Source organism: Chionomys nivalis, chromosome 11 (assembly GCF_950005125.1).
Source record: "Chionomys nivalis chromosome 11, mChiNiv1.1, whole genome shotgun sequence".
Taxonomy (NCBI): domain Eukaryota; kingdom Metazoa; phylum Chordata; class Mammalia; order Rodentia; family Cricetidae; genus Chionomys; species Chionomys nivalis.
Window position 1 is genome coordinate 25,103,187 of NC_080096.1, and position 24,200 is coordinate 25,127,386.

At 39.7% G+C, this 24,200-nt stretch overlaps 1 protein-coding gene and 1 non-coding gene across 4 annotated transcripts in view; one reads left to right on the forward strand and one right to left on the reverse strand.

The window, feature by feature from the left end:
* The window catches only part of Zmym6 (zinc finger MYM-type containing 6), a 49,529-nt gene that overhangs the window by 12,000 nt on the left and 13,329 nt on the right, over window positions 1-24,200 (reverse strand). For 2 of the 3 annotated variants that reach the window (XM_057784284.1, XM_057784283.1), the window contains 11 exons: window positions 23,341-23,407; window positions 21,998-22,202; window positions 18,487-18,658; window positions 15,063-15,213; window positions 13,474-13,589; window positions 11,875-12,150; window positions 11,182-11,332; window positions 9,769-9,941; window positions 7,794-7,938; window positions 5,698-5,865; window positions 4,437-4,474 (listed from right to left, as the gene is read on the reverse strand). In XM_057784284.1, the coding sequence (XP_057640267.1) occupies window positions 4,437-4,474; window positions 5,698-5,865; window positions 7,794-7,938; window positions 9,769-9,941; window positions 11,182-11,332; window positions 11,875-12,150; window positions 13,474-13,589; window positions 15,063-15,213; window positions 18,487-18,658; window positions 21,998-22,202; window positions 23,341-23,407 (1,662 nt within the window). Of the gene's footprint in view, window positions 1-4,436; window positions 4,475-5,697; window positions 5,866-7,793; window positions 7,939-9,768; window positions 9,942-11,181; window positions 11,333-11,874; window positions 12,151-13,473; window positions 13,590-15,062; window positions 15,214-18,482; window positions 18,659-21,997; window positions 22,203-23,340; window positions 23,408-24,200 lie in introns of those variants that run through there. The other variant, XM_057784285.1, reaches the window with a different exon arrangement.
* Window positions 20,986-21,113, forward strand: LOC130884519 (small Cajal body-specific RNA 4). The gene has a single exon (XR_009058046.1). It is a non-coding gene; the product is annotated as a small Cajal body-specific RNA 4 (non-coding RNA).

The following is a 24,200-nucleotide window of genomic DNA, read 5'->3' on the forward strand; positions in this document are numbered from 1 at the left end:
AGGCTTAGCTCTGCACTCTAATCTTCAGGCAAGCCTTATTTGTTAGATCACAAAAATATATATATTCCAGAAACAAATAATTCAGAAACTTTAAATGGCACATCATTCTCAATAACATTATGAAACCAGGAAACACAATGTCTTTATACAGTGGTGGCTTTTTTTTTTTTTTTTTTAGTTTTTCTTTACTTTTTAAATGGTGGAAGTAGTGACAATAGCAATCAAATCTATCAGAAGCCTGGCATGTATGAGGTAATGCTCTACACTGAACCACATCCTGAGTACCCGTAGGTTGCTAACTTTCTTTCCTTCTCTTTCTTTCCTTCCCTGACTCCCTCCCCCTTTCCTGTCTCACTTCTTCTCACTTCTTTCTTTAGAGTATTGATATGTAGCCTAGACTGGCCTGGAACTTAGGGGGATCCTTCCACCTCTGCCTCCCAAATGCTGAGATTACATGTGTGCCACCATATCCATATAAATAATGACTAGTTTCCAGACTGATTTTTCCTACCCGATAGCCCCAATTCACATATCCACCTGTCTATTCTATGTGGTATTTACTCTTGGATGACTAATAGCTGTCTTGAGTATGTTTTAAAAAGAATCCTTTTATCCCCATACCCTTCTCTCTAATATTCTCTGCCTCTTAAAGCCCTAGTTCTGCTCTGCTGAATGGCTGCAGTGCCATCCAAACTATCTCCCTGCAGTTATTGCCAGAATTTTTTTCTTAATGTAGACAATGCTGTCCCACAACTTGCTATATATCTGAGGATGGTGTCAAACTTCTCATCCTCCTGCTGCTGAGTGCTGGGTTTATGCGGTATTAGGGATCAGACCCAGAGCTTTCATGTAGGCTAGGAAAATACTCTACAGAGCTGAGCTCACCAAAAAAAAAAAAAAAAACTTTTAAAAACACCAGTCAATATGGAGGCTGAGGCAGGAGGATGCTAATTCAAGAAGAGCCTGAAAAGACAAAGTAAATGAAAACAGAAGAACCAACAATAACAAAATCTAACCTCCTTGCTTCCCATAAATCAGATCATGTGACTCCTCTGCTTCTAAACCTTAAGTATAATCTGGAAAAATAACAAAGAAGGTAAAAAGAGAAGCTTGTTTTTGGTCATGGTTATTTTATCACGGCAATAGAACAGTAACTAACAGAAGCAAACAGACAAACCTAATCTGGATGGTGGGAATACCACAGGTCAGGGTTTGGCAAATCACACCTTCATTTGCTTTGTACATAAAGTTAGATTTGAAATGCACCTGCCCACATGTCTGCAGCTACTTTGGCATTACCTAGATCAGCAGAAGTGGCAGATCCTCCAGCTGCAAGAGACAACATCTAATTTGCAAAATCTAAAATACTTACTATCTAGAATTATATTAAGAGTTTGGGGGCTGGAGAGATGGCTCAGTGGTTAAGAGCAGTGACTGCTCTTCAAGAGGACCCAGGTTCAATTCCCAGCACCCACATGGCAGCTCACAACTGTCTGTGATTCTAGTTCCAGGAGACCCAACACTCACGACAAAATACCAATGTACATAATATAGATAGATAGATAGAGTAGAATGTTGTAAGTTGCTGTCTGTCCAGGTGGTGGTGGCACACGCCTTTAATCCCAGCACTCAGGAGGCAGAGGCAGGCAGATCTCTGTGAGTTCAAGGCCAGCCTGATCTACAAGAGCTAGTTTCAGGACAGGCTCCAAAGCCACAGAGAAACCCTGTCTCAAAAAACCAAAAAAAAAAAAAAAAAAAAAAGTTGCTGTCTGGGTGCTGGGAATCAAACCTGGGTCCTCTGGAAAAGCAGTCACTGCTCTTAACTGCTAAGGTATCTCTCCAGCCCCCAGTAACATAGTTTAAATGAGAGGTGATTACAGAAATACTCCACATGGGAAAAACATATATAGGGTAACTGTATTAAATAAGGTGCATATTCCTAAAAACTTGAATAATTCAAAATTAGCATAATTCAAGACTAATTGTCCCACATACATACACTAGAAGGATGTATTCTCAGAGGACACAAATTTATTACCAGTACTGTACATTGTTAGAAATTATATAGAATACTTTTGTAAATACATGTTAATAATACTTATTAATTATACACAGTAAAATTTTACTTGTACATTTAATAACATAATAATTAATAGTGCAAGTGATTAATCACATAATTTTAAATGATTTAGTATAACATGTACAAGTTAATTTAATGACTTTCATTAATGAATATACTGTCTGAAAATAATTAGATAGTATCACCTTCCAATATGATAAATACTGGGAGAGTTACGAGGACTAAACTGGACAAGCTACCTTTCTACAACAGTGACTCCAGGCAAGACATCTGCTGAAGACAGACACGAGTGTGCTTTGAATCCCCGACTAAGGATCTCTGACATACAGATATATTTCCCAACTTTTTCTTTTTCACTATGAAACAGCAACCCATGTTTGGATCATTACCTTCAAAAATAATCATTGCTGCTTGGCATGTTGGTGCATACCTTTAATCCCAGAGGCAAGTGGCTCTCTGAGTTCAAAGCCAGCCTGTCTACACAAAGCAAGTTCCAGGACAAACAGGTCTGTTACATAGAGAAACCTTGTCTCAAAAAACAGAATGAGCCGGGCGGTGGTGGCGCACGCCTTTAATTCCAGCACTCGGGAGGCAGAGGCAGGCGGATCTCTGTGAGTTCGAGGCCAGCCTGGTTTGTAGAGCTAGTTCCAGGACAGGAACCAAAAAGCCACAGAGAAACCCTGTCTCGAAAATCAAAAAAAAAAAAAACAGAATGAAACAAACAAACAAAAAGCAATGGCTGCTATAATATGATCAAATGTGACAGCGGATACAGCCTGCCTACTCATTTATGTATTAAAACCTCAATGGGCTTTAAACCCAGAAAGATCACTAAGACTTACAGTAAGACTTCTGCCTCACTGTCACCGCCCATCTTCTAAAATGTATTTTATTTACTATTATTGTTGGTTGTGTATGTGATGTGGTGACATGCGAGTACCACCATGCACATGTGAAGGCCAGAAGACATCTTTGTGGCGTTGGTTCTCTCTTTACACCTTTGCACGGTTCTGAGGTCAGGCTTGTGTGGCAAGCGCCTTTACCTCCTGAGTCATTTTGATGTTCAACTACTTTCATTTCATCAAAAATAATTCATGCTGGAATTGCCAGAGTTTTTCCCACTTATTCTGTTATATTTGTCTGGCTATAATTTTTCTAAGCTAGGTAAGTAGTTTGCCTAATTTTCTCTGCTGCTCTGGGGTTTTGAGAATTCCCTCTTACACTATGCAGGACACACTCCAGTCTAACAGCACCTAGATACCACAGCAAGTAGTTTGGTCCTTGTGTAGATTTTCATCATCCTTAACACCTGCTGTTCCAAAGACACTAATAGTGGACACACTTGCGGTCCATGTCATCATTTTATAACACCTGAATGGCATTGTCACATAAGAAAAAACTTTTAAGCCAGGCGGTGATGGCACACACCTAACACTCCAGAGGCAGAGGCCAGGCTGGTCTATAGAGTAAGTTCCAGCACCGCCAGGCCTACACAGAGAAACCCTGTCTCAAAACATGCCCCCGCCCCAAAAAAAAGACTTTTAATTATTCAAACAAAATGTCACTAAAATCACTAAGTCAAGACCTAACACGGTCTACGTTAGCTCAAACACGATACTGAGGAAGGATGAGGGAACTTAGCATAGCTCAGCAGGTCAAGGTCAATTCTGCTGAAGTGATGGTTGGCACTGGACTACAATAACAGCCTGTGATCCTGATAGCCGGCCAAATCTGAAATTATTCACTCTTTAAAATTATTTTTATTTTTTATTTTATTTTTTGGTTTTTCGAGACAGGGTTTCACTGTAGCTCTGGAGCCTGTCCTGGAACTAGCTCTTGTAGACCAGGTTGGACTCAAACTCACAGAGATCAGTCTGCCTCTGCCTCCCAAGAGCTGGGATTAAAGGCCCAGCTAAAATTATTTTTAAATTTAGGGACATTTTCACATTTTTCAAATTTTGAGACATAAAATGAGAAATTAAGTAAATATGCACTTTGTACTATTTTCAGTCCCAGTGACACCACTGAGCTTTCCAAAGAGGGAAAATAAGTAGTCAGGAGTTAGCAGGCACTTAAACAAATAAGGAAACTTAGTACAAAGTAAGATGAATCCAGAGTACATCCTTACTAATGATCTAGAGTCCAGCAGTGATTCAAAACATAAAATGTGTTACCGCTCAACCTTTTGAAAAGAGTAAGCTACAAATAGAAAAGTACTTGAGTAATGTATGTGTATATGTATATGCATATGTGTATATCTATATGCATATGTGTGTATGTTTATATATCAGACTATAAGCAAAATGAAATAAGTAAGTGGAGGATTATCAGGTAACATACAAACAATAAAACTCACATTTCCAATGATCTCTGCTACCTCTTTAGGACCTGCACCTGTTAAAAATCAAAATACACATTATCATTCTCACAATATACATGAGTAAACACAGAAATTGGCATTCATTTTCTCTCACAAAGGTGGATTAGAGCCTGGGTGAGAATTTCTCCAAAAATAGTTCAAGGAAACACCTGCGGTGCCTAGTAAAGGTAAGGATTCCCTATTTCAACCCCCTGCTACTTTATTAGAATGCCTGGTAACAAAGATGTAAGAGTGGGGAATGGCCAGATGGCTCAGTGGGTAAAGGGCTTGGTGTACAAGCATCCGGCTATGAATTCAGATTCCCAGAACCCATGTTTAAAAACAAAAACACCAAGTATGTCTCTGAATCTGTAAGCCCAGGTGATCAGGAGGATCCTAGAGTTCACTGACCTTTCTAGCCTAACCAATAAGTGAACTCCAGGTTCAGTGAGACCCTGTCTTAAAAACTAAGATGAATTTGGTAGGTTAACATGCTTGCTACTCAGACCTGAAAACCCGAGCTTGATCCTCAGATCCCAAGTGGAAGGAGAGAACTGACTCCCAAAAGCTGACCTCCGACCTCCACAACAAAGGTCTGGCATGTGCCTGTCCACACTTGTGCACATATATCACACACATATATATATACAATAATAAAAAACAAAACTCAAATTTTTAAAAACAAGATGGAGAGTGGTAAAGACACCTAACATCAACCTCTGGCTCCCATGGCTACCCACCTATATAGAAGTAAGTATATATGCACAACAGACAGACAGACAGACAGACAGACACAGACACACACACACACGAGCACGCGCATGCGCGCGCGAAGGTACATTAAAATTTTCAAATTCTTTTTGTTTATTCATTTTATTTTATGTGCATGAGTGTTTAGACTACAGATAATGTATGTGCACCACATGAGTGCCTTGTGCCTATGGAACCCAAAGTGGGACATCAGATTCCCTAAAACTGGAGTCACAGATAAAGCCTCCATGTAACTGCTGAGAGCTGTACCCAGGTCCTCTGCAAGAGCAGCAGGTGCTCTTAACTGTTGAGTCATCTCTATAGCCCATTAGAAGCCTTTAAAAAAATAACTATACCCATCCTTCCTTTCCAACAGATCCCTCTTCATTTACTAGCCACTCACCCCACATAGTGGGGGCACCATTTCCTCATACAATATAAAGAAAGACATTACCAATACAAACTCTCAGACTAAGCAATACTTTCCTCTTAGCCAAATGCCTCATACCTGTTAAAACACTGTTAGTGTTCGTGGTGGGCTGGAGAGCAGGTATTTTTGCCAACGATATCACACTGGTAATAACTGGTGTTGTAGGAATCCTTGGAGAAGGGAGTGTCGTCACAGCATTTTGTGCTTTAGGAATAATTACTGATACTGACTTTGGGAGCACAATTACTAAAAAAGTGTAATGAGACAGATTAGCATTGTCCCCGCACAATGAGACAAATTTGTAAATTGTTCCATAAAAATAAGGAATAAAATGAATGCTGATTAAAATAAACAATGAAGACAAAGTATAAATAAAAGGGTAAAACACAGGAATAGAATTATTTAACAGTTTTTTAGGAAGCAATACAAAGTTCTAATTTTGTGTAATGTTAGTTTGGGTTCTTGTCATAAAGTCAGTGTTCACTGGGACTTAAAAAGAGTCTGATTCTGTAAAACTCTAGCTTCAAAGGACAATCTAAATCCTATATAAGATGTTCCAAAAATCTAATAATTTTAATATCTAACAGGTTAAATACCAGGTATTAGGAATATCTAGAAGTTCCTGTTAGTGGGTATAAGACCCTACACTTAAGCTTATCTCAAATAAAACTTTAACACGACAGTTTCCCTAAGCCAATGAGGCCTCTGTCCCTCTATGGAACACTGTTTTTTCTCTTGCCTAAAAAGAATAAGTTTCATTTTCATATTGTTTATATTATCATATTTTGCTAATATTCATGCTAATTACATTCAATCCTCCTTGTCCCCTTTCTCCCTGCAATAGTTCACCTTCTTTTTCACACACATATGAAGCAAAACAATGTTTTTCTTTTTCCCTCCCATTCCTTCAACCTCTTCCTCTGCCAACACAGTCTCCAATTGGTTTACTTCAACTATATTATAAAATGAATATTTTACTACCAACCTGACTAGTCCAAGGAAAGAACTGGCCAGTACAAAAGTGTAGAATAGACATATAAAAAGGGGTACAAGGTAAGTAAGAGCCAAACTGCAAGAAGCAAAAGCACATGGTGTCTGTCAATTAAGAACTTGAGATTCTGATCAGAAGATAGGTATATCAAGTGTTTCTGACTCGGAACATATGACTGGGTGGAGACTTTAAGAACATTCCTCACATCTAGTCTGAATTTTTTGAACACATTAGCTGTCCTACTTGTAAAGTTATTTTCTTTTTCAGGAAAAACTCTGATACCCATAAAGAACTGTTCTACTTTATTTTTTTCTGAAATAATTAATGTGTTTCTCTTTTTTCTTTAGCTGCAAGCAAGATCTGCATCAAATTCTGTATCAGTCACAGCCACCATATTAACACACTTACATCCTTCCCTTAGTTTGCCCTGTTTTTAATTTTTCTTTTTAAAATTTTTTTAAAATTTTTATTTCTAATTATAAAGGAGTAGTGTGCATCCCTTAGAATAAGTTACATATATTCACATAAGTTTAATCAAAAGCAATCAAATTAAATTTTCCTATAAGGTAAATAAATATATATTTGACTGATTGATTTATGACAGCAAAAAGCATAAGAATTAATTTTCTCTCAAGGATTATGTGATGGCCTTTTGTCAACTTGACACAAGCTAGGGTCATCTAGGAAGAGGGAACCTCAATTCAGAAAAATACCTACATCAGAATACTCTGTAGGCAAGCCTGTGGGGGCATTTTCTTGATTAATGATTCATGCGGGTACTGTCACTCCTGAGCAGGTGATCCTGGGTTGTGTAAAAAAGCAAGCTGAGGGAGCAATGGAGAACAAGCCAGTAAGCAGTACTGCTCTACAGTCTCTGTTCAGTTTCTGCCTCTAGGTCCTTGTCTTGAGTTCCTTCCCTGACTTCCCTCAGTGATGGAGTGTGACCTGAGAGTTGGAAGATGAAATAAACCCGTTCCTCTCCAAGCTGCTTTCGGGCATAGTTACCACAGCAATGGAAACCATACTAGAACAGACTGTCACTAAGGAGCCCTGAAGAAGACTTTAAGAAGTCCAGCTACCTGCATGCAGTGCAACTCTGCTTGTATGGCAGTACTTCAACTGTGGATGCTGACAGCTTATCCTAGCACTGACCTACAGAGCCCACAGTCAAGCTTCACTTTACCTTTTTTGTGAACTGGGTCATTCACACTATAGTGATGGCAAAACTTCAAGACACAGAAGAGGTTGCAGAAGTACTTGATGCTGCCTCGCCATCTCAAAGACTCACTTAGCTTACCCTGACGTTTGCAAGCATCGCACCTGGCTATCTGAGGAGCAGAAGACAAGGAAGGGTTACAATTATAAAAAGGTAATATTACTGTAAACCAAAGACATGATGAAAACGGCTGCTTAGTTTACTGAAAATGGAAGGCTCCCACTTGAAATAAATACTGTGGTTAAAAACAGATTCTATTATTTGTTCCATATAAGTCATCCTAAAAACTGACTTTCTAAAATTACAAATGAGGGAATATAAAGACAAGTTGTATTTTATACAAGTAAGAAAGAACATACAGAGAAAGAATATGAGCTTGAGTCATAAAGACAGATTCACTCTAACAAATATTTAATTAAATACCCTTTTCCTTTTTTTAAGATTTATTTATTTTATGTATACGAATGCTCTATCTGAATGTATGCCTTTATTCCAGAAGAGGGTATCAGATCACACCATAGATGGTGGCAAGCCACCAAGCGGTTGCTGGGAATCAAACTCAGGACCTCTGGAAGAGCAGTCAGTGTTCTTAACCACTGAGCCATCTCTCCAGCCCATAGTACCCTTTTCTTAAGCACTGTGATTGGTCTTTCACCATATAATGGTTAGAACATATTATATTCCTCCACAAGGAAATTACACATGGGGTGAGGCAGTTAAGGTAGCTACTGATTCCACTAGAGCATTATGGGTGCAGGCAGTGTCATCTACTAGCTTCCTCACGGGCATGCTACTCACCTCTCTGCACTCCAGTCTTCTACTTACAGACTGGCAGTGTGCACCTATCTCTCAGTGATGGAGGAGGGTCATCTTTCTATCTGTTGCTTTCATTGGTTAATTAATAAAGAAACTGCCTAGGCCCATTTGATAGGCCAACCCTTAGGTGGGTGGAGTAAACAGAACAGAATGCTGGGAGAAAGAAGCCAAGTCAGTGAGTCGCCATGATTCTCCCACTCCAGACAGACGCAGGTTAAGATCTTTCCTGGTGGGGCTGGAGAGATGGCTCAGTGGTTAAGAGCATTGCCTGCTCTTCCAAAGGTCCTGAGTTCAAATCCCAGCAACCACATGGTGGGTCACAACCATCTGTAATGAGGTCTGGTGCCCTCTTCTGGCTTGCAGACAGAATATTGTATACATAATAAATAAATATTAAAAAAAAAAAAAAAGATCTTTCCTGGTAAGCCAGCTCGTGGTGCTACACAGAATATTAGAAATGGGTTAGATCAATATGTAAGAGCTAGCCAATAAGAGGCTGGAGCTAATGGGCCAAGCAGTGTTTAAAAGAATACAGTTTCCGTGTAATTATTTCGGGGCATAAGCTAGCCATGCGGGCGGCTGAGTGCCGGGGATGCAGCCCTGCCGCTCATATTACAACATCTCAGGACTGCCACTGGGAACACAACAAGGAAGGAGCACCAGATTTCTACTATTGCTCCTTTAATTACACCTGTCACCTCATGCTTCTCAAACACAGGAAAGCAGTAAGATTATCAGTATGTCCCTTGACCTATGAAGGGAGGACAAGGTCTGACTTTAAATTCCTTAGAGTAACCTGAATTGGAGAGCTACTTAAGACATTATGTAAATTTCAAACCTAAGAGTTACAAGCAAGGTCATCACATTTTATAAGTAAGAGAATACAAACGCACACATATCCTTACTCAACAACAAAATGTCAGGCTAGCAATACAGTTCAGTCGAAGAATATTTGTCTAGTGGGCATGAGGTCCTACAATCAAGCCCCAATACCAGGATGGGATTGGGGAAAGGCCCTCCAGAAATCCTGAATTCTAAACACATTCTCCTCACATTATTTGAACATATTTTAAATTGAAAATGATCAGCACCTATTTCAGAAAGACAAAGAATATGTCCTAGTTACCTGATAGAACAGAGCGGTAAACTTGGACATGCATTCTTCACAACAGAAAACTTGAAGCTTGCCTTCCAGTCGATTTTCTACAAAATTTGCAGATGTCTGTAAGCAGTAACTGCACATCTTGCAGCAGTTTGTCCATCTTTCTGCAAAGTCTTGAGCAGAGAGGGTCTTGCAAACTGAACACCAGGAAGGACGAAAGGGAAAGACACATTAGCTCCAAGGCGTGAAGCCAGCTGACTTCTAGCCAGGTGTGACGACAGGTCTCTATGCCCAGCATTTGGGAGGAGGCAGGAGGAAATTCCAGGGCAGCCTCAACTACAGGCCAAGTTCAAGGCCAGACCGAGCAACTTGAAAGCCTTCTTAAAAAAAAAAAAAAAAAAAGGAAGTTGAAGAGATTGCTCAGCAGTTAGAGGCTCTTTCAAAAGACCTGGGTTTTGCCAGGTAGTGGTGGCACACACCTTTAAACCCAGCACCCGGGAAGCAGGGGCAAGTAGTTTCTGTGAGTTTGAGGTCAGCCTGGTCTACAGAGCAAGTTCCAGGACAGCTAACGCAGTTACACAGAGAAACCCTGTCTTAAAAAACCAAAATGAATGAATGAATGAATGAATGACCTGGGTTTGGTTTCCTGACATAATTTTTTGCCTCTATATAATAGGATAATCTCCATATTCACAAAACAAAAATTAACATTTAAATATGCTCTAAATATTAAACCATCCATATTCAGAAATATCAGAGGTATGTATTTTAAATCAAGTTGCAACAAAAGGCTTGAACGCATACTTTACAAATAGGTAGAACAAAAAATAAAAAAATCTGATGTCTTAGCTAAACTTACAAGATATTCTCGCTGGGCGGTGGTGGTGCACACCTTTAATCCCAGCACTTGGGGAGGCAGAGGTAGGCGGATCTCTGTGAGCTCAAGGCCAGCCTGAACTCACAGGCTCCAAAGCTACATAGAGAAACTGTGTCTCAAAAAACCAAAACAAACAAACAAAAACATAACAAAACAAAAAAACAAGATTTTCTCTACTAATGTCATTAATTATAGTTTCTGTTTGCTGAGATTACTGAAATGCTTAACAGGACAAATCTTAAGGTGTAGCAAGTATAAACTGCATAAATTTAACCTTGTAAAAATGTCCAATACTTCGTAAAAGAGAAAAGGGTTTTGTTTTGTTTTTTTGATTTGGTTTGGTTTCTGGTTCTTGGTTTCTCAAGACAGGGTTTCTCTGTGTAACTGTCCTGGCTGTCCTGGAATTCACCAAGCTGGCTTCGAACTCACCAGAGATCCTCTGCCTCCCAAATGTTGGGGTTAAAGGAGCACACTACTGCCCAGCAAAAGAAGTTCCTGAAAAGCAAAAATCGTAAATATAATCTCTTCCATACTGTGTGAGTAACAGTGAACCCCCTTACCTTCACTACAGAATGGCTTGTCAACCCCTGAATACCGCACGGTGTCCTTAATGACTTTATATATTTTACAGTAGTCGCACAAAGCCATAACTTTATTTCTCCTTTTGTATTCTTCACAGCAAACCTCGCCACAAAACAGAAACATTCTACCCTGCAAAAACAAACAACGGATATCATTAAGCTCTAAGTACAAAGAGGCTGGAAACACGGCTCACTGGTTAAGAGTGTACTACTCTTGCAGAGCACCCGCGTTAGGTTGCTCACAACTGCCTACAACTCCAGTTACAAGGGATCCAATGCCTGTGGAGGCACTTGAGCTCACATGGACATTACCCATCCAATCCCCCCCATACACACACAATTAAAAATAATTTTTAAAAAAATCTAACTAAACAGCAACTTTCTCTTTTAAGAAGTATTTTTCCAGGCCAGTGAGATGGCTCAGCAGGTAAAGGCATCTACTGCCAAGTCTAACAATCTAAGTTTGACCCAGGACCCACATGACAGGAGGAGAGAACCAACTCATATGTTCCACTTGCACGTCATGACACATCCATATCCGTGAATACACAAATACACACAAAATAAATTTCTGTTTTTAAGTTAACACAAACTAAGGAACTGTTGAAAATGAAAAACCAGAAATGCTCTCACTGGGTGATTACCCATATTTCTTTTATGCTGTCTCTTTACCTTGTAGAAAAGCAGCTCTGGTTTTGTGGCAAAATGATGGTTACAATGCTGGCACTTGAGTCTCATGAACGTATGGGTCAAAGCAATCTGCTGGGATTGTTTAGCTAGAGTTTCCAGAGCAGCTGCTGCAGGCTTGCTGATGGGGCTACTGAAGGAGGAGACGGGGGCACCTTTTCCTGCTGACACTGCAGGCTGCAAGGGTGTGTTCATCACCTCTTGGCCCGGAGATATGGGTACCAATGAAGAGTTTGTTCCCTCTGGCTTGTTAAACACATTCTAAATGAATATAAAGCAAAGATTTTACCAAGTAAGAAATAACATAACAATTGTTTTAACTTTCTCTTTTTAATAGTCATTCCACAAACATTCTTTTTCAATTTTACTTCTAACAGAAAGAATTTCAGTGACGCCGGGCGTTGGTGGCGCACGCCTTTAATCCCAGCACTTGGGAGGCAGAGGCAGGCGAATCTCTGTGAGTTCAAGTCCAGCCTGGTCTACAAGAGCTAGTTCCAGGACAGGCTCCAAAACCACAGAGAAACCCTGTCTCGAAAAACCAAAAAAAAAAAAAAAAAAAAAAAAAAAAAGAATTTCAGTGACATACCTTCCAGAGCAGAAGGGTTAAAAAATGAAACACTCAAAAGTAACGGACTAGAACAAAAGGTTCCCACATATTTCCCTAAAACGCCTTTCTCAAGCCCTACACATATCACCAACCAACTCCTGTTGGCTTGTAGGTGATAGTGGATACACAGGTATCCACTTCTCACCCAGGAAAACCAACAGACTCTTTCTGTATAACGCACAGAGGGGCAGAGATGGAATAAGGAGGACTTACAATTCCATGCCAAGAATCATTAAGTTTCTGACCCAGGACACAACGGGTACATGAGCCCCCCTCTAAAGCTTTTGTTCTTCACCATACCCTCTCACAAACCACATTCTAGCTTCTATTCTTTTAAAATAAAAAAGAGAACAAGAATGAGTGTGGCAGCACACACCTACAATCCCAACTCTTGGATCAGGAGTTCAAGGCTACCCCTGGCTACAAATCAAATTCCAAGGTTAGCCTAGACTACAGGAGACCCTGATATGAGAGAGAGAGAGAGAGAGAGAGAGAGAGAGAGAGAGAGCGCGAGAGAGAGAGAGAGCACAAAGAAAATGGGAGGAAAGTAAGGGCACTTGAATCAAGGACCCTGAATCAGAAAGCCCAGCAGCTGGCAACAGCTGGTTCAAGCATTTGTACACATGACCTCTGAAACATTGCCTGACTAGACTGGGGGTTTGTTTTCTTAAAGCCTGCATTGGAAATCTTCTAACTAACCAGGTGTTACATGCTTGCAATCCCATAACTTCAGAGATAAAAACAGGATGATTACTTCATATTTGAAGCCAACTTGACCTTCTACATAGTGAGTTCTTAGCCTCTTTGGGCTATGTAACAAGACTGTCTCAGAAAAGGAAAAAAATGGGCTGGCAAGATAACTCGGTCATGCCATTATGGCATGTAAACACATACTAAATAAATGTAAAAATATATATATATAATTTTTTACAGTGTTTTGCCATAGGCCAATGTCTCAGAGAACTAGAGGTGTGTACCTGGAAAGCCAGCACGCAGTTGGAGCTGCAGAAACTGCAAATAGTTCCGTCTGACATGGCTACGTGATACTGAGGAACTGCTGCGGTTTTACAACTGTGACACAAAACCTGGAGACCTTAATGACAAAAAATAAAAACAATGAATGTTGCACACATACAGAAATGATACAAAAGTCTACTAGTAGAAAGACAATTAAATATTCAGCACAGACTCTCTTATGTCTTTGCGGGACTGGCTCCCAAACATCCCCCAAGGATGCCCAACATCTGCAGAACATCTGATAGAATGGCATCAGAGTGTTTGCACACCATCTCTGTACATTCTAAACATCCGCTCACAGGTCATCTCTGTATCACTTACAATACCTAACAAATGCAAATATAATATACATAGCTAACATACTATATTACTTTGAGAAAAATAATTTTAAAAATCTCTGTAATATTCAATTGTATTTGCTGAGGGATTTTGGTTTTTGTTGTTGTTGTTTTGAGACAGGGGTCTTAGTACTAGTTCTGGCTGTCCTGGAACTCACTATGTAGACCACAGTGGCCTCAAACTCAAGAGACCCGCCTGACTCTTGCTTCCCCAGTATCGGGACTAAAGGTGGGAGTCACATTTGCTGAGTAATTCTGAGGTATGGTTGGTTGAATGTGGAAGGTCAACTAACTATAATATAAAAATATCATGGAGCTTTACAGTAATCTCTAAATCTAACCGCAACAACTAACCTCAATGAACTCTGGCTCATCAAAGCCTAACTTAAAGGACCGGAAACATGGCTCAGTGGTTAAGAGCACTGGGTGCTCTTTTAGAGGACCTGGGTTAGATTCCTAACTGCCAAATGCGGGATCACAAGCATCTGTAACTCCGGCTCCAGGGACTCTGATGCCCTCTTCTTGCCTCCATAGGCACTAGGCATACACATAATCCACAGACATACATGCAGACAAAACAAGCACATAAAATACAATAATAAAAATATCACTTTATTTGTTTATTTATTTATGTTTTTTGAGACAGGGATTCTCTGTGTATTAGCTCTGACTGTCCTGGAACTTACTCTGTAGACCAGGCTGACCTCAAACTCACAGAGATCCGCCTGCCTCTGCCTTCTGAATGCTAAGATTAAAGGCGTGCGCCACCACCATCCAGCACAATATTTTTTTTCCTTTTGAGACAGAGTTTCTCTGTGTAACAGCACGAGCTGTCCTGGAGCTCACTCTGTAGACCAGGCTGGCCTCGAACTCACAAAGAACCACCTGCCTCTGCCTCCCGAGTGCTGGAATTAAAAGGTGTGTGCCACCATCATCCAGCCACAATAAAATATTTTTAAAAAGAAAAAAAAAACTATCTTAAAACTTAGAAATTATTTTTTATTTTTTCTACACATAAAACCGTAAAGTATATTCTACAAAAAGAGAGTATCAGTGCAAATCTGCTTTTATTTTCAGTTCTTCAAAAGTAAGTCAATCTTGGGTTTTTGGCCATATTAAATAAATTTAGTATCTAAGGAAATTAAGAACACCAGGTATGGTCATCTTTAATATGTTACCAAACCTGTAAATTTACCAAATTTAATCATTACCTGAAGAAATAACAGTCTTAATCCTGTAAGCAGATAAGCAATTAATAGAGCAGAAAACCTCTGATCTTCCCGGGTCATCTGTACTCTCACTCGTTTCAGCAGACGGCTTCATTGAATTCCCCAAGGCATAGAGTGGCTTCTGGGCCAAATTCTATTAGGACAGCAATAACAAAAGAGTGTTTAAGCATAAGTTCAAACATAATTACATCACTGTTTCAGATAAGAAAGGGCCAGAGAGAAGGCTCAGTGAGTGAAGTGCTTGCTATGCAAGCATGAGGATATAAATTCAGACTTCCAGATCCCACTTTCCGAACCCACACAAAGCAGTGAAATCCCAATGCTCCTAGGGAAGATGGAAGGGAGGCGGAGATAGCAGTGAGCTCGTGTAATCCCAGAGCTCCTGTGGCAAGATGAGACAGAAAAATCTCTAGAACTCCACAAGCAGCCTGAGATACAAAGCTTTAAATAAAAAGAGACCCCCCCACCTCAAACAAGGTATAAGGAGTGGTTGTTGTCCTCTGACACCCACACATAGGCCATGGCATACACGCTCATTCATTAATCACATTCACACACGTATGCACACATGCATGCACGCAAAAACAAAAGGCCGGGCAGTGGTGGCGCACGCCTTTAATCCCAACACTCGGGAGGCAGAGGCAGGCGGATCTCTGGGAGTTCGAGGCCAGCCTGGTCTACAAGAGCTAGTTCCAGGACAGGCTCCAAAGCTAACAGAGAAACCCTGTCTCGAAAAAACAAAAAAAAAAAAAAAAAAAAGAAAGAAAGAAAAAAAAATACAACAACAACAAAAAAGCCAAGCCAGGTGTGATATCCAAAGCAGAGAATCAGGAGCCTAAGATCAGTCTTGGCTACAAAACTGAAGAAAACTAGAAACTACTCAATTAACAACAAAGCACACTATACATGATGAATGATGTAGGGATAATCCATGAAGAATAGAGCCATTCTCAGGTCTGATCTGGACTTCAGTTTAGGAAAGATGATCAGATGACTCTTTAGCAGGAGACAGAAATGATGCTCAATTCATATTAAGAGATCCTACAAAACCATTTCCTTATCAAGCTGAGTAACACACTAAGAAGGGCTAATTATATAATGAATTATAGAGCCAACTCATACTTTAACAAATAATAATGACCACCACTTACACATGGTAAGCAACTGTCACTTCAAAACTGTCACTAGTGCAATAGCCAATCATTTAGTAAGGAAGTAAATGGGAAGGAAAAGGATATCATGAAATTTCACACAATCCGTTTAGTAAAAATGGGCCTCAAAGCTTTGGAAGAATACAATACCAGTCCCAAATTAGGAATGGAGCGGGTACTTAAGTCACAAGCAAAAAAGCATTAGTTATTTTCCTGTGAGGACAGTAACTGGACTGCCAAAAGAGGCAGTTCCTAAGAAATGAAATATTTCTTAATAATAAAAGAACATTTTCAACTGCTCCAAGGAATGAAATCAAGTGCTTGCTAAGTAAAGGAATGGTGAGCATATGTGCATGCAGGTGCATGGGTGCTGGAGTATGAACATGTGTGTGGGAGGCAGGGCTAACCCTGGGTATCACACAGGTGTTATTTACTTTATTTATTTGGTTTTTTGGAGACATGGTTTCTCACTAGCCTGGAATTTGCAAGTAGCTGATGCTTGCTAGTCAGTGAGCCCAGAAATATGCCTTCCTCCACCAGGACTGTAACCATTCACCACTATAACCAGCCATGTGGGTTGTAGCAATGGAATTCAAATCTTCATGTCTGCAACCACTCAACCAACTACCTATCACCTTAGTCCCTTAAAAGATCATTATCTTTTACATCTTTTATAAGAACTTTAAAAAAAATAAATAAAGCCGGGCGGTGGTGACACATGCCTTTAATCCCAGCACTTGGGAGGCAGAGGCAGGCAGATCTCTGTGAGTTCGAGACCAGCCTGGTCTACAGAGCTAGTTCCAGGACAGGCTCCAAAACCACAGAGAAACCCTGTCTCAAAAAACCAAAAAAAAAAAAAAATAAAAATAAAAGATAAATAAATAAGAAGTGAGAATGAGGGTTCAATGGTTAAAGTACTTGCCACACAGAAAAAAGGGTTACAGTTAAAATCCCTAGATTTAAAACCCATATAGATGCCAAGTAGATTTGGTGGCCCCTACCTGTAATTTCAGCATTTGGAAGGTCAAGATGAGATATCCAGGACAAGATGGCTAATTAGACTAGCTGAATTGGTGAGTTCTGAGTTCAACTAAGAGACTTTACCTCAACGAAGAAGGTACAAAGCAACTGATGATGACTCCTAACACCAAACTTAGACTCATACACGCATGCCCATATACATATAAACGCACACAAAAAGAATAAAGAGAAATCTCAACCAGTAATAATTAAAACTGAAACAGATATAATATTTAACCAGACTATCATTTATTATAATTAGTACCTGAAGTATTACAACGATAGTACCAAACCAACTAAGAATTCATTCCATAATACATTTTAAAAGAAAAAAAATAGAATTTCCTTTAGTTTCAGTCAGTTTTTGGCTTTTAATTCTTGCTCATTGGTGCATCTATAAGGAGTTTTCAGTATCAATATTTCACACAAGTCATTTGTAAGTTCTGAGTCATGAATAAAATAGATATTTTTTAAAGTGGCCTGTTTCATCTTAATCACGTCATTACACAACCATCCCATGTGGAGTTTGTCCCCTTTCCCTGGAGAGACGATCACACCAGGATGAACAGAAGGTAACTCCCACCTTCACTCTGCAACTCACCCTTGCACAGCCAGCTCAGCGAAGAGCCTACAAGTCCCACAACAGGAACCTACAGCTGCTCGTACACCATCAGGGACAGGAAGGTGTCTAACAATGGCTCCCATGGCCATGGTGCTCATAACTGTTCGCAGTGAGGCTGTTAGTTGTGTGAATTGTGAAAAACAAGCATCACAACAAAAACGTTGTGCCACTTTTTGATTGATTTCTTCTTCCTCCACTTCCTCCTCCCCCTCCCAAGACAGGTAGCCCTGGCTGTCCTGGAGACCAGGCTAGCCTCAAACTCAGAGATCTACCTGCCTCTGCCTCCCGAGTGCTGGGACTAAAGATGTGTGCCACTACACCTGGTTTTGATATTTAATTTCAAATCTAATCTGTATATCAGATACACAGATACAAAATAAGCAGAGCCATTTAAAAGAAATCTCTGATTTTAGCCAGGCATGGTAGCATTGTAATCTCTGCCCTTGGGAGGCTGAAACAGCAAGATGGCCTCAAGGTTGAGGCCAATCTGAGTTAAATAGCAAGATACTGTCTTTAAAAGAGAGGGGGCAAAGGGAGAGGGAGAAGGGAGAAAAAGAAAAACTACCATGTCTCTGAGCAGAATTCCAATGAACGTGAAATATAACTAACTTACGTCAGTGACCTTCTGACACATCGTGCACTTAGTTGGAATGCCGCTGGTATATATGGTAACAACAGGCTTCTTTAGCTCATAAGAAGATAGGCATAACTGGCTGCAGAAATCTTTGCAGGAAGAGGAATTTTCAAATTTGGCTGTGATCACATCCATTGGATTAATAATCTCTCTAAAAACAAATAACAAAGACAAATGTGCAATGATTCTACCTTCTTCCTCTCTGAGAGTTAAAATATTATCTCAGCTAGGAGTAACTATTGCATGGTAGAAAAAAACCTATATAAATCATCTGAAACACAGCATTGATGATGAGTTCTGTTACTTCTCAATTAAGTGATTATGACTGAAGCAATTATTGTCTCTACTATCTCATGTGTAAAGTGGGACTTATAATATCCAATGTAAGCATTTGTACAAGAATTATATTTAACAAAAAAAGACTTCCAGTTCTCTGCTGGAATCAATGAAACTAGATCCAGTGGCCATCCCACAACCACAGACCACAGGACACGTGTTTACTATTCAACAGCTGCCAACAGTAGAATCATGACTGAGATCACAAATTATTTTTTTTAATTAAATTTTTTTTTTTAGGTTTTTCGAGGTTTTTTAGGTTTTTTACAGGTTTCTCTGTAGCTTTGGTGCCTATCCCGTAACTAGTTCTTGTAGACCAGGCTGGCCTCGAACTCCCAGAGATCCGCCTTCCTCTGCCCCCGAGTGCTGGGATTAAAGGCGTGCGCCACCACCGCCCGGCTTAATTAAAATTTTTAAGATGAACTATGAGAGATTAAAATAAAAATTAGGATGCTATATAAATCTTAACTATAAGTGTCGGGAAGAACACAACACAAATAACTTAGCAGTTCTGTGAGATTTGTAGAGCCATTTCATAAGAGTCAATTATTGCAATAAGCACTGAAAGCAACACCCAGTTAGAGGCTAAATGCTGCTCTTCTCAAAGGTATTAAAATTAAAGGAAACATTCAAGATAGAAACACTAGTAGAGATGGAGGCGACAAAGTAACTGATGACAATAGTATTATGCATGCAAGTACAGTGAACTATGACTATATGCTAGTCATTAAATACCACAGAAAACACTATGAAGGAAGTACTATTATCATTTTTACTTTTCAGACAAGGAGACTAAATGAGAGGTTAAATTAAATTGCCTCTCAAAATCGGTCTACTGACACAAGAATTCAAATCCAGAGTCCAGAGTTGATCATCCTACTAGCCTACACCTTGTGCATCTTTCTTTATCTTTATTTTGTGAGACCAGAGTCGTTCCTCCTTAGGCACCCACCTTGTTTCTCACGATAGGGCCTTTTACTGGGACCCTCATGTGCCAACTTCCCCAGTGCTGGAATCGCCAACATTCACCATTATGCCCAGCATTTTTAAATGTTTTAATAGGATTTCACGGTGTAGCCTTGGCTGGCCTGGAACTCACTATGCAGACTAGGCTGGCCTCAAAGTCAGAGACCCACCGACTTCTGTCTCCCAAATGCTGGGATTAAAGGCGTGAGCTACTGTGTCCAGCAGTATGACCGTCATTTTACATGGTTGCTAGGGATCAAATTCAAGTCCCCATGCTTGTAGAGCAAGCTGTTTACCAACCGAGTCATTTCCCCAGTCCACATACCTTTATTATTCACAACTACTGCATAGTAATCTATGTAAGGATAATAAAAATTAACTAGATTTTCTAAAATTCTCCTAAGCTTCTACAGGTTGTGGTGGTTCAATAGCACTGGTGTGGGGAAAGGCAGGAGGATTCAGAGTTCAAGGTCAAGGGCCAGAGAAATGGCTCAGTGGTTGAGAGCGATGGCTGCTCTTCCAAAGTCCTGGAGTTCAATTTCTATCAACTACATGGCAGCTCACAATGGTCTGTAACTCCAGTTCCAAGAGATACAACACTCTCATACAAACATACGTGCAAAAGACTAAAAAAAAAAAAAATCACTAAACAAAAAATAGTTCAAGGTCATCCAAAGCTACAAATGAAGTTAAAAGCCAGTCTGGGCTATACTAGTCACTGTCTCACAAAACAATCATAAAAAGCTGGCAAGATTACTTAGCTGGCAGAGATCCGTGCCACCAAGTCTAATAACCTGAACTGAATGAATGGGACCTCACAGTGAAGCCTACTCCCACAAATTGTTTTCTGACCTTCTGCGTGTGTGCATACACATGTACACACACAGAAAACACACAGGATAAATAAATACATATAAAAAATTTTTAACCAACCAAACATCAACTATGTGCTTGCATATAAAGTAGTGATGCTGAAGCGTGATTTTTCACTGAAAACAGTAATAAGTTATATTTAGTCAGATGTAATGGTACACATTTATAATTCCAGTACTTGAGACGTAGGGGCAATGAGGATCACAATTTCAAAGTCAGCTATGTAAGTTAGTTCAGGACTAGTCTGTGTTATATGAAAACTTGTCTCAAAAGCAAACAAAAAGCAAACAATAACAAAACTGGGTTGGAGGACCAAGAAGGTTGAGTCTGATGAAGCAAGACTTTGCTGATACTCTCCTCCTAGACAAATGGGTAGAGAGACCAGCCCTTATCTGTGAAAACCACAGGGCCGACTCTACTGTCCAACATTTTCCAGTTCTGTCTTTGCTAGTTTTTAAATTAATTTTACATCTGTTGAAGAGAAGTGGATATGCTTACTCAACATTGTAAAAATAAAACAACAAAACAAAACCCTGTGGCTGGAGAGATGGCTCATGGGTCAAGAACACTGGATGCTCTTCCAGAGGACCAGGTTTGATTCCTAGTACCCACATGCCAACTTACAACCATCTGCCAACTCCAGTTCCAGGACATTTGAAGCCTTCTTTGGCCTCCTCTGGCACCAGGCACACATGTGGTGCACAGACATACGTGCAGGCAAAACACCCATATACATAAAAATTAAGAAAACATCATGTACATGTTATTATTATATAATTATAAATACAAAATTACTTAAATTCTTTATAACATCTCATTTATTAAGCATTTATAATGTGCTAAGTTATGTGCTAATGCTGCCTCATTAAAATCCTAGAAAGTACATATTATTTAATGAAAAAAAAAGATGTTTAGAAAAGTCAAAATAGCAACATGACACTCTGCCTCAAAAAACAAAAACTCACAAGCAAGGCAGTGGTGGCATATGCTTTTAATCCCAGGACTCAGAAGGCCGAGGCAAGTGGATCTCTTTGGGTTTTAGGCCAGCCTGGTCTAAAAAGCGAGTTCCAGGACAGCCAAGGCTTTTACGAAGAGAAACCCTGTCTCAAAAAACAAAAAAGAAGTAAAGTGAGGAAGTCAAGAATGAGAGTGCACAACTCTAATCCCAGCACTTGAGACAGAGGCAGGAGGATCTTTGTGAGTTCGAGACCATCCTGGTCTACATAATGAATTCCAGGACAGCCAGGGCTATACAGAGAAACCCTGTCTCAAAAATCAAACCAAAGCAGCAAATGAAAGCTTAGGAAGCCTGTACTTGGAGCAGTTTGTGCAGATTCTCTTGAGCTGATATGGCAGGCAGGCAGCTGAGGAGTATTTCGTGATGCATTCCGTGGAACAGAAAAGCTGAGCACATCCTGTCTTATGAAGTATTTTCTTACAACCAGAACAAAACAGATGAGAAGTCGGAGCTGGAGTAGTTGATGAATTTGAGCCGGGTGATGGTGGACAAAGCTGAAAGCCTAGCAAGACAAGATAAGAAACAAAATATACAAACAAACAAAAAAGGAATTTCAGTTTCACCAATGCATATATTTTCTTTTCAAGAAAAAAACTTGTGAGGGCTGGAGAGATGACTCAGTGGTTAAGAACACTGGCTGCTCTTTCAGAGGTCCTGAGTTCAATTCCCAGTAACCACATGGTGGCTCACAACCATCAGAATAAGATCTGGTGCCCTTTTCTGGTGTGTGGGCATACATGGAGACAGAATTTAATAAACAAATAAATCTTTAATAACAAAAAATTATTAAAAAAAGAAAAAAACTTGTCAGTTTTGAGTCATTATACTAAAAAAAAAAAACAATAACCACGCTCCAAAGCAAAGGGTTCTAAGTTTTTTTTACCACCAGTCTTTATAAGTATTATATTTTAGTTAAAAACCAGTTCTCTTATACACATATGTTAGACAAGATCTTTTTTCTCTTGAGACAGAGTCTCACTATATATAGACCAGGATGACCACCTGTCTCAGACTCACAGGTACTGATTACAGGTGTGAGCCACTTCAGTCACTTGCACACACATGTGCACGTTTAACTTAACAGAAGGGCTTTTGTTTAGTTTTGTTTTTTCAAGACAGGGTTTCTCTGTGTAGTTATGGCTGTCCTGGAACTCACTCTGTAGACCAGGCTGGCCTCGAAATCAGAGACCCACCTGCCTCTGACTCCCAAGTGCTGGGATTAAAGACGTGTTCTACCATACCCAGTTAGAAGAAAGCTTTATAAAATATACATTTCCTGCCGGGCGGTGGTGGCGCACGCCTTTAATCCCAGCACTTGGGAGGCAGAGACAGGCGGATCTCTGTGAGTTCGAGGCCAGCCTGGTCTACAAGAGCTAGTTCCAGGACAGGCTCCGTAGCTACAGAGAAATCCTGTCTCGAAAAACCAAAAAAAAAAAAAAAAAAAAAAAATTTCCTTAATTCATGCATCACCTTCTGATATAATCTTAACATCTTCCATTTTTTCTAAAAGGTCCATGGTGATCAGTTTACACACTGAAAAATATACTAAAGGAGGAGAAAGGTCTCCAGTTAGAGGTACTTCCCTTGATTCCACTAAACAAATTCCAATGGTAACACACTTAGCTGGTTCTATTTCTTACCAAGAGGAGCGTCATTAGCTGAGAATACAGCACTAATTTTCAGTTCACTTTCCTGAAGTCCATATTCCTTAAAAACAAGGGAGAGGAAAGGGAGAGAAATAAATACAATAAGCACAATTAAACTAGAAATTCAATTAAAAATATGATTCTGAGCTCGGCGATGGAAGCGCATGCCTCTAGCCCCTGCAGCACTTAGAAGGCAGAGGCAAGTCTCTGTGACTTCGGGGCCAGCCTGGTCTACAGAGAAAGTTCCAGAACAGACAGAAATACACAGAGAAATTCTATTTCAAAACCCTATCTCAGAGAAAAAAAAGCTGATCTGTCACATTCATCTTTTATACACCCTAATCATAGTCTCCTTCATAAATACCTCAAAAATCACAATTATTAGAATAGATAAACTGTTTACAAAGACCATCTTCCAAAATTAGAAAACATTTACAGTTATACCTATTTTTCAAAAGTAATCTTGGTAGATGAAAATATATATAATATAAAATGTTCCAATCTTGAACACTACTTATTTGGGTATGTTTGTGTATGTACATGTGTGAGGGTAAATGTGTGCTCGTGCATGTAGATACTAGAGTTCAATATCAGGGGTTTTCCTCAATCACTATATACTTCTTTATTAAGCTAGGGTCTCTCATTCATTAAAGTCAGAGTTTACCAATTGCCTAGATTAATCCAATAGGCTCCAGAAATCCTCTTATCTCCCCAGCACAGGGATTACAGTGCATGTTCAATTTCCTAACTTTGCTACCAACATTTTTATTGTAAAATACACAAAAGGTACAACAAAAGCAATTTCCTGGTTTTGCTTCAACCAGTTTATCTGGTGAATAAGAGAATCCAATGAA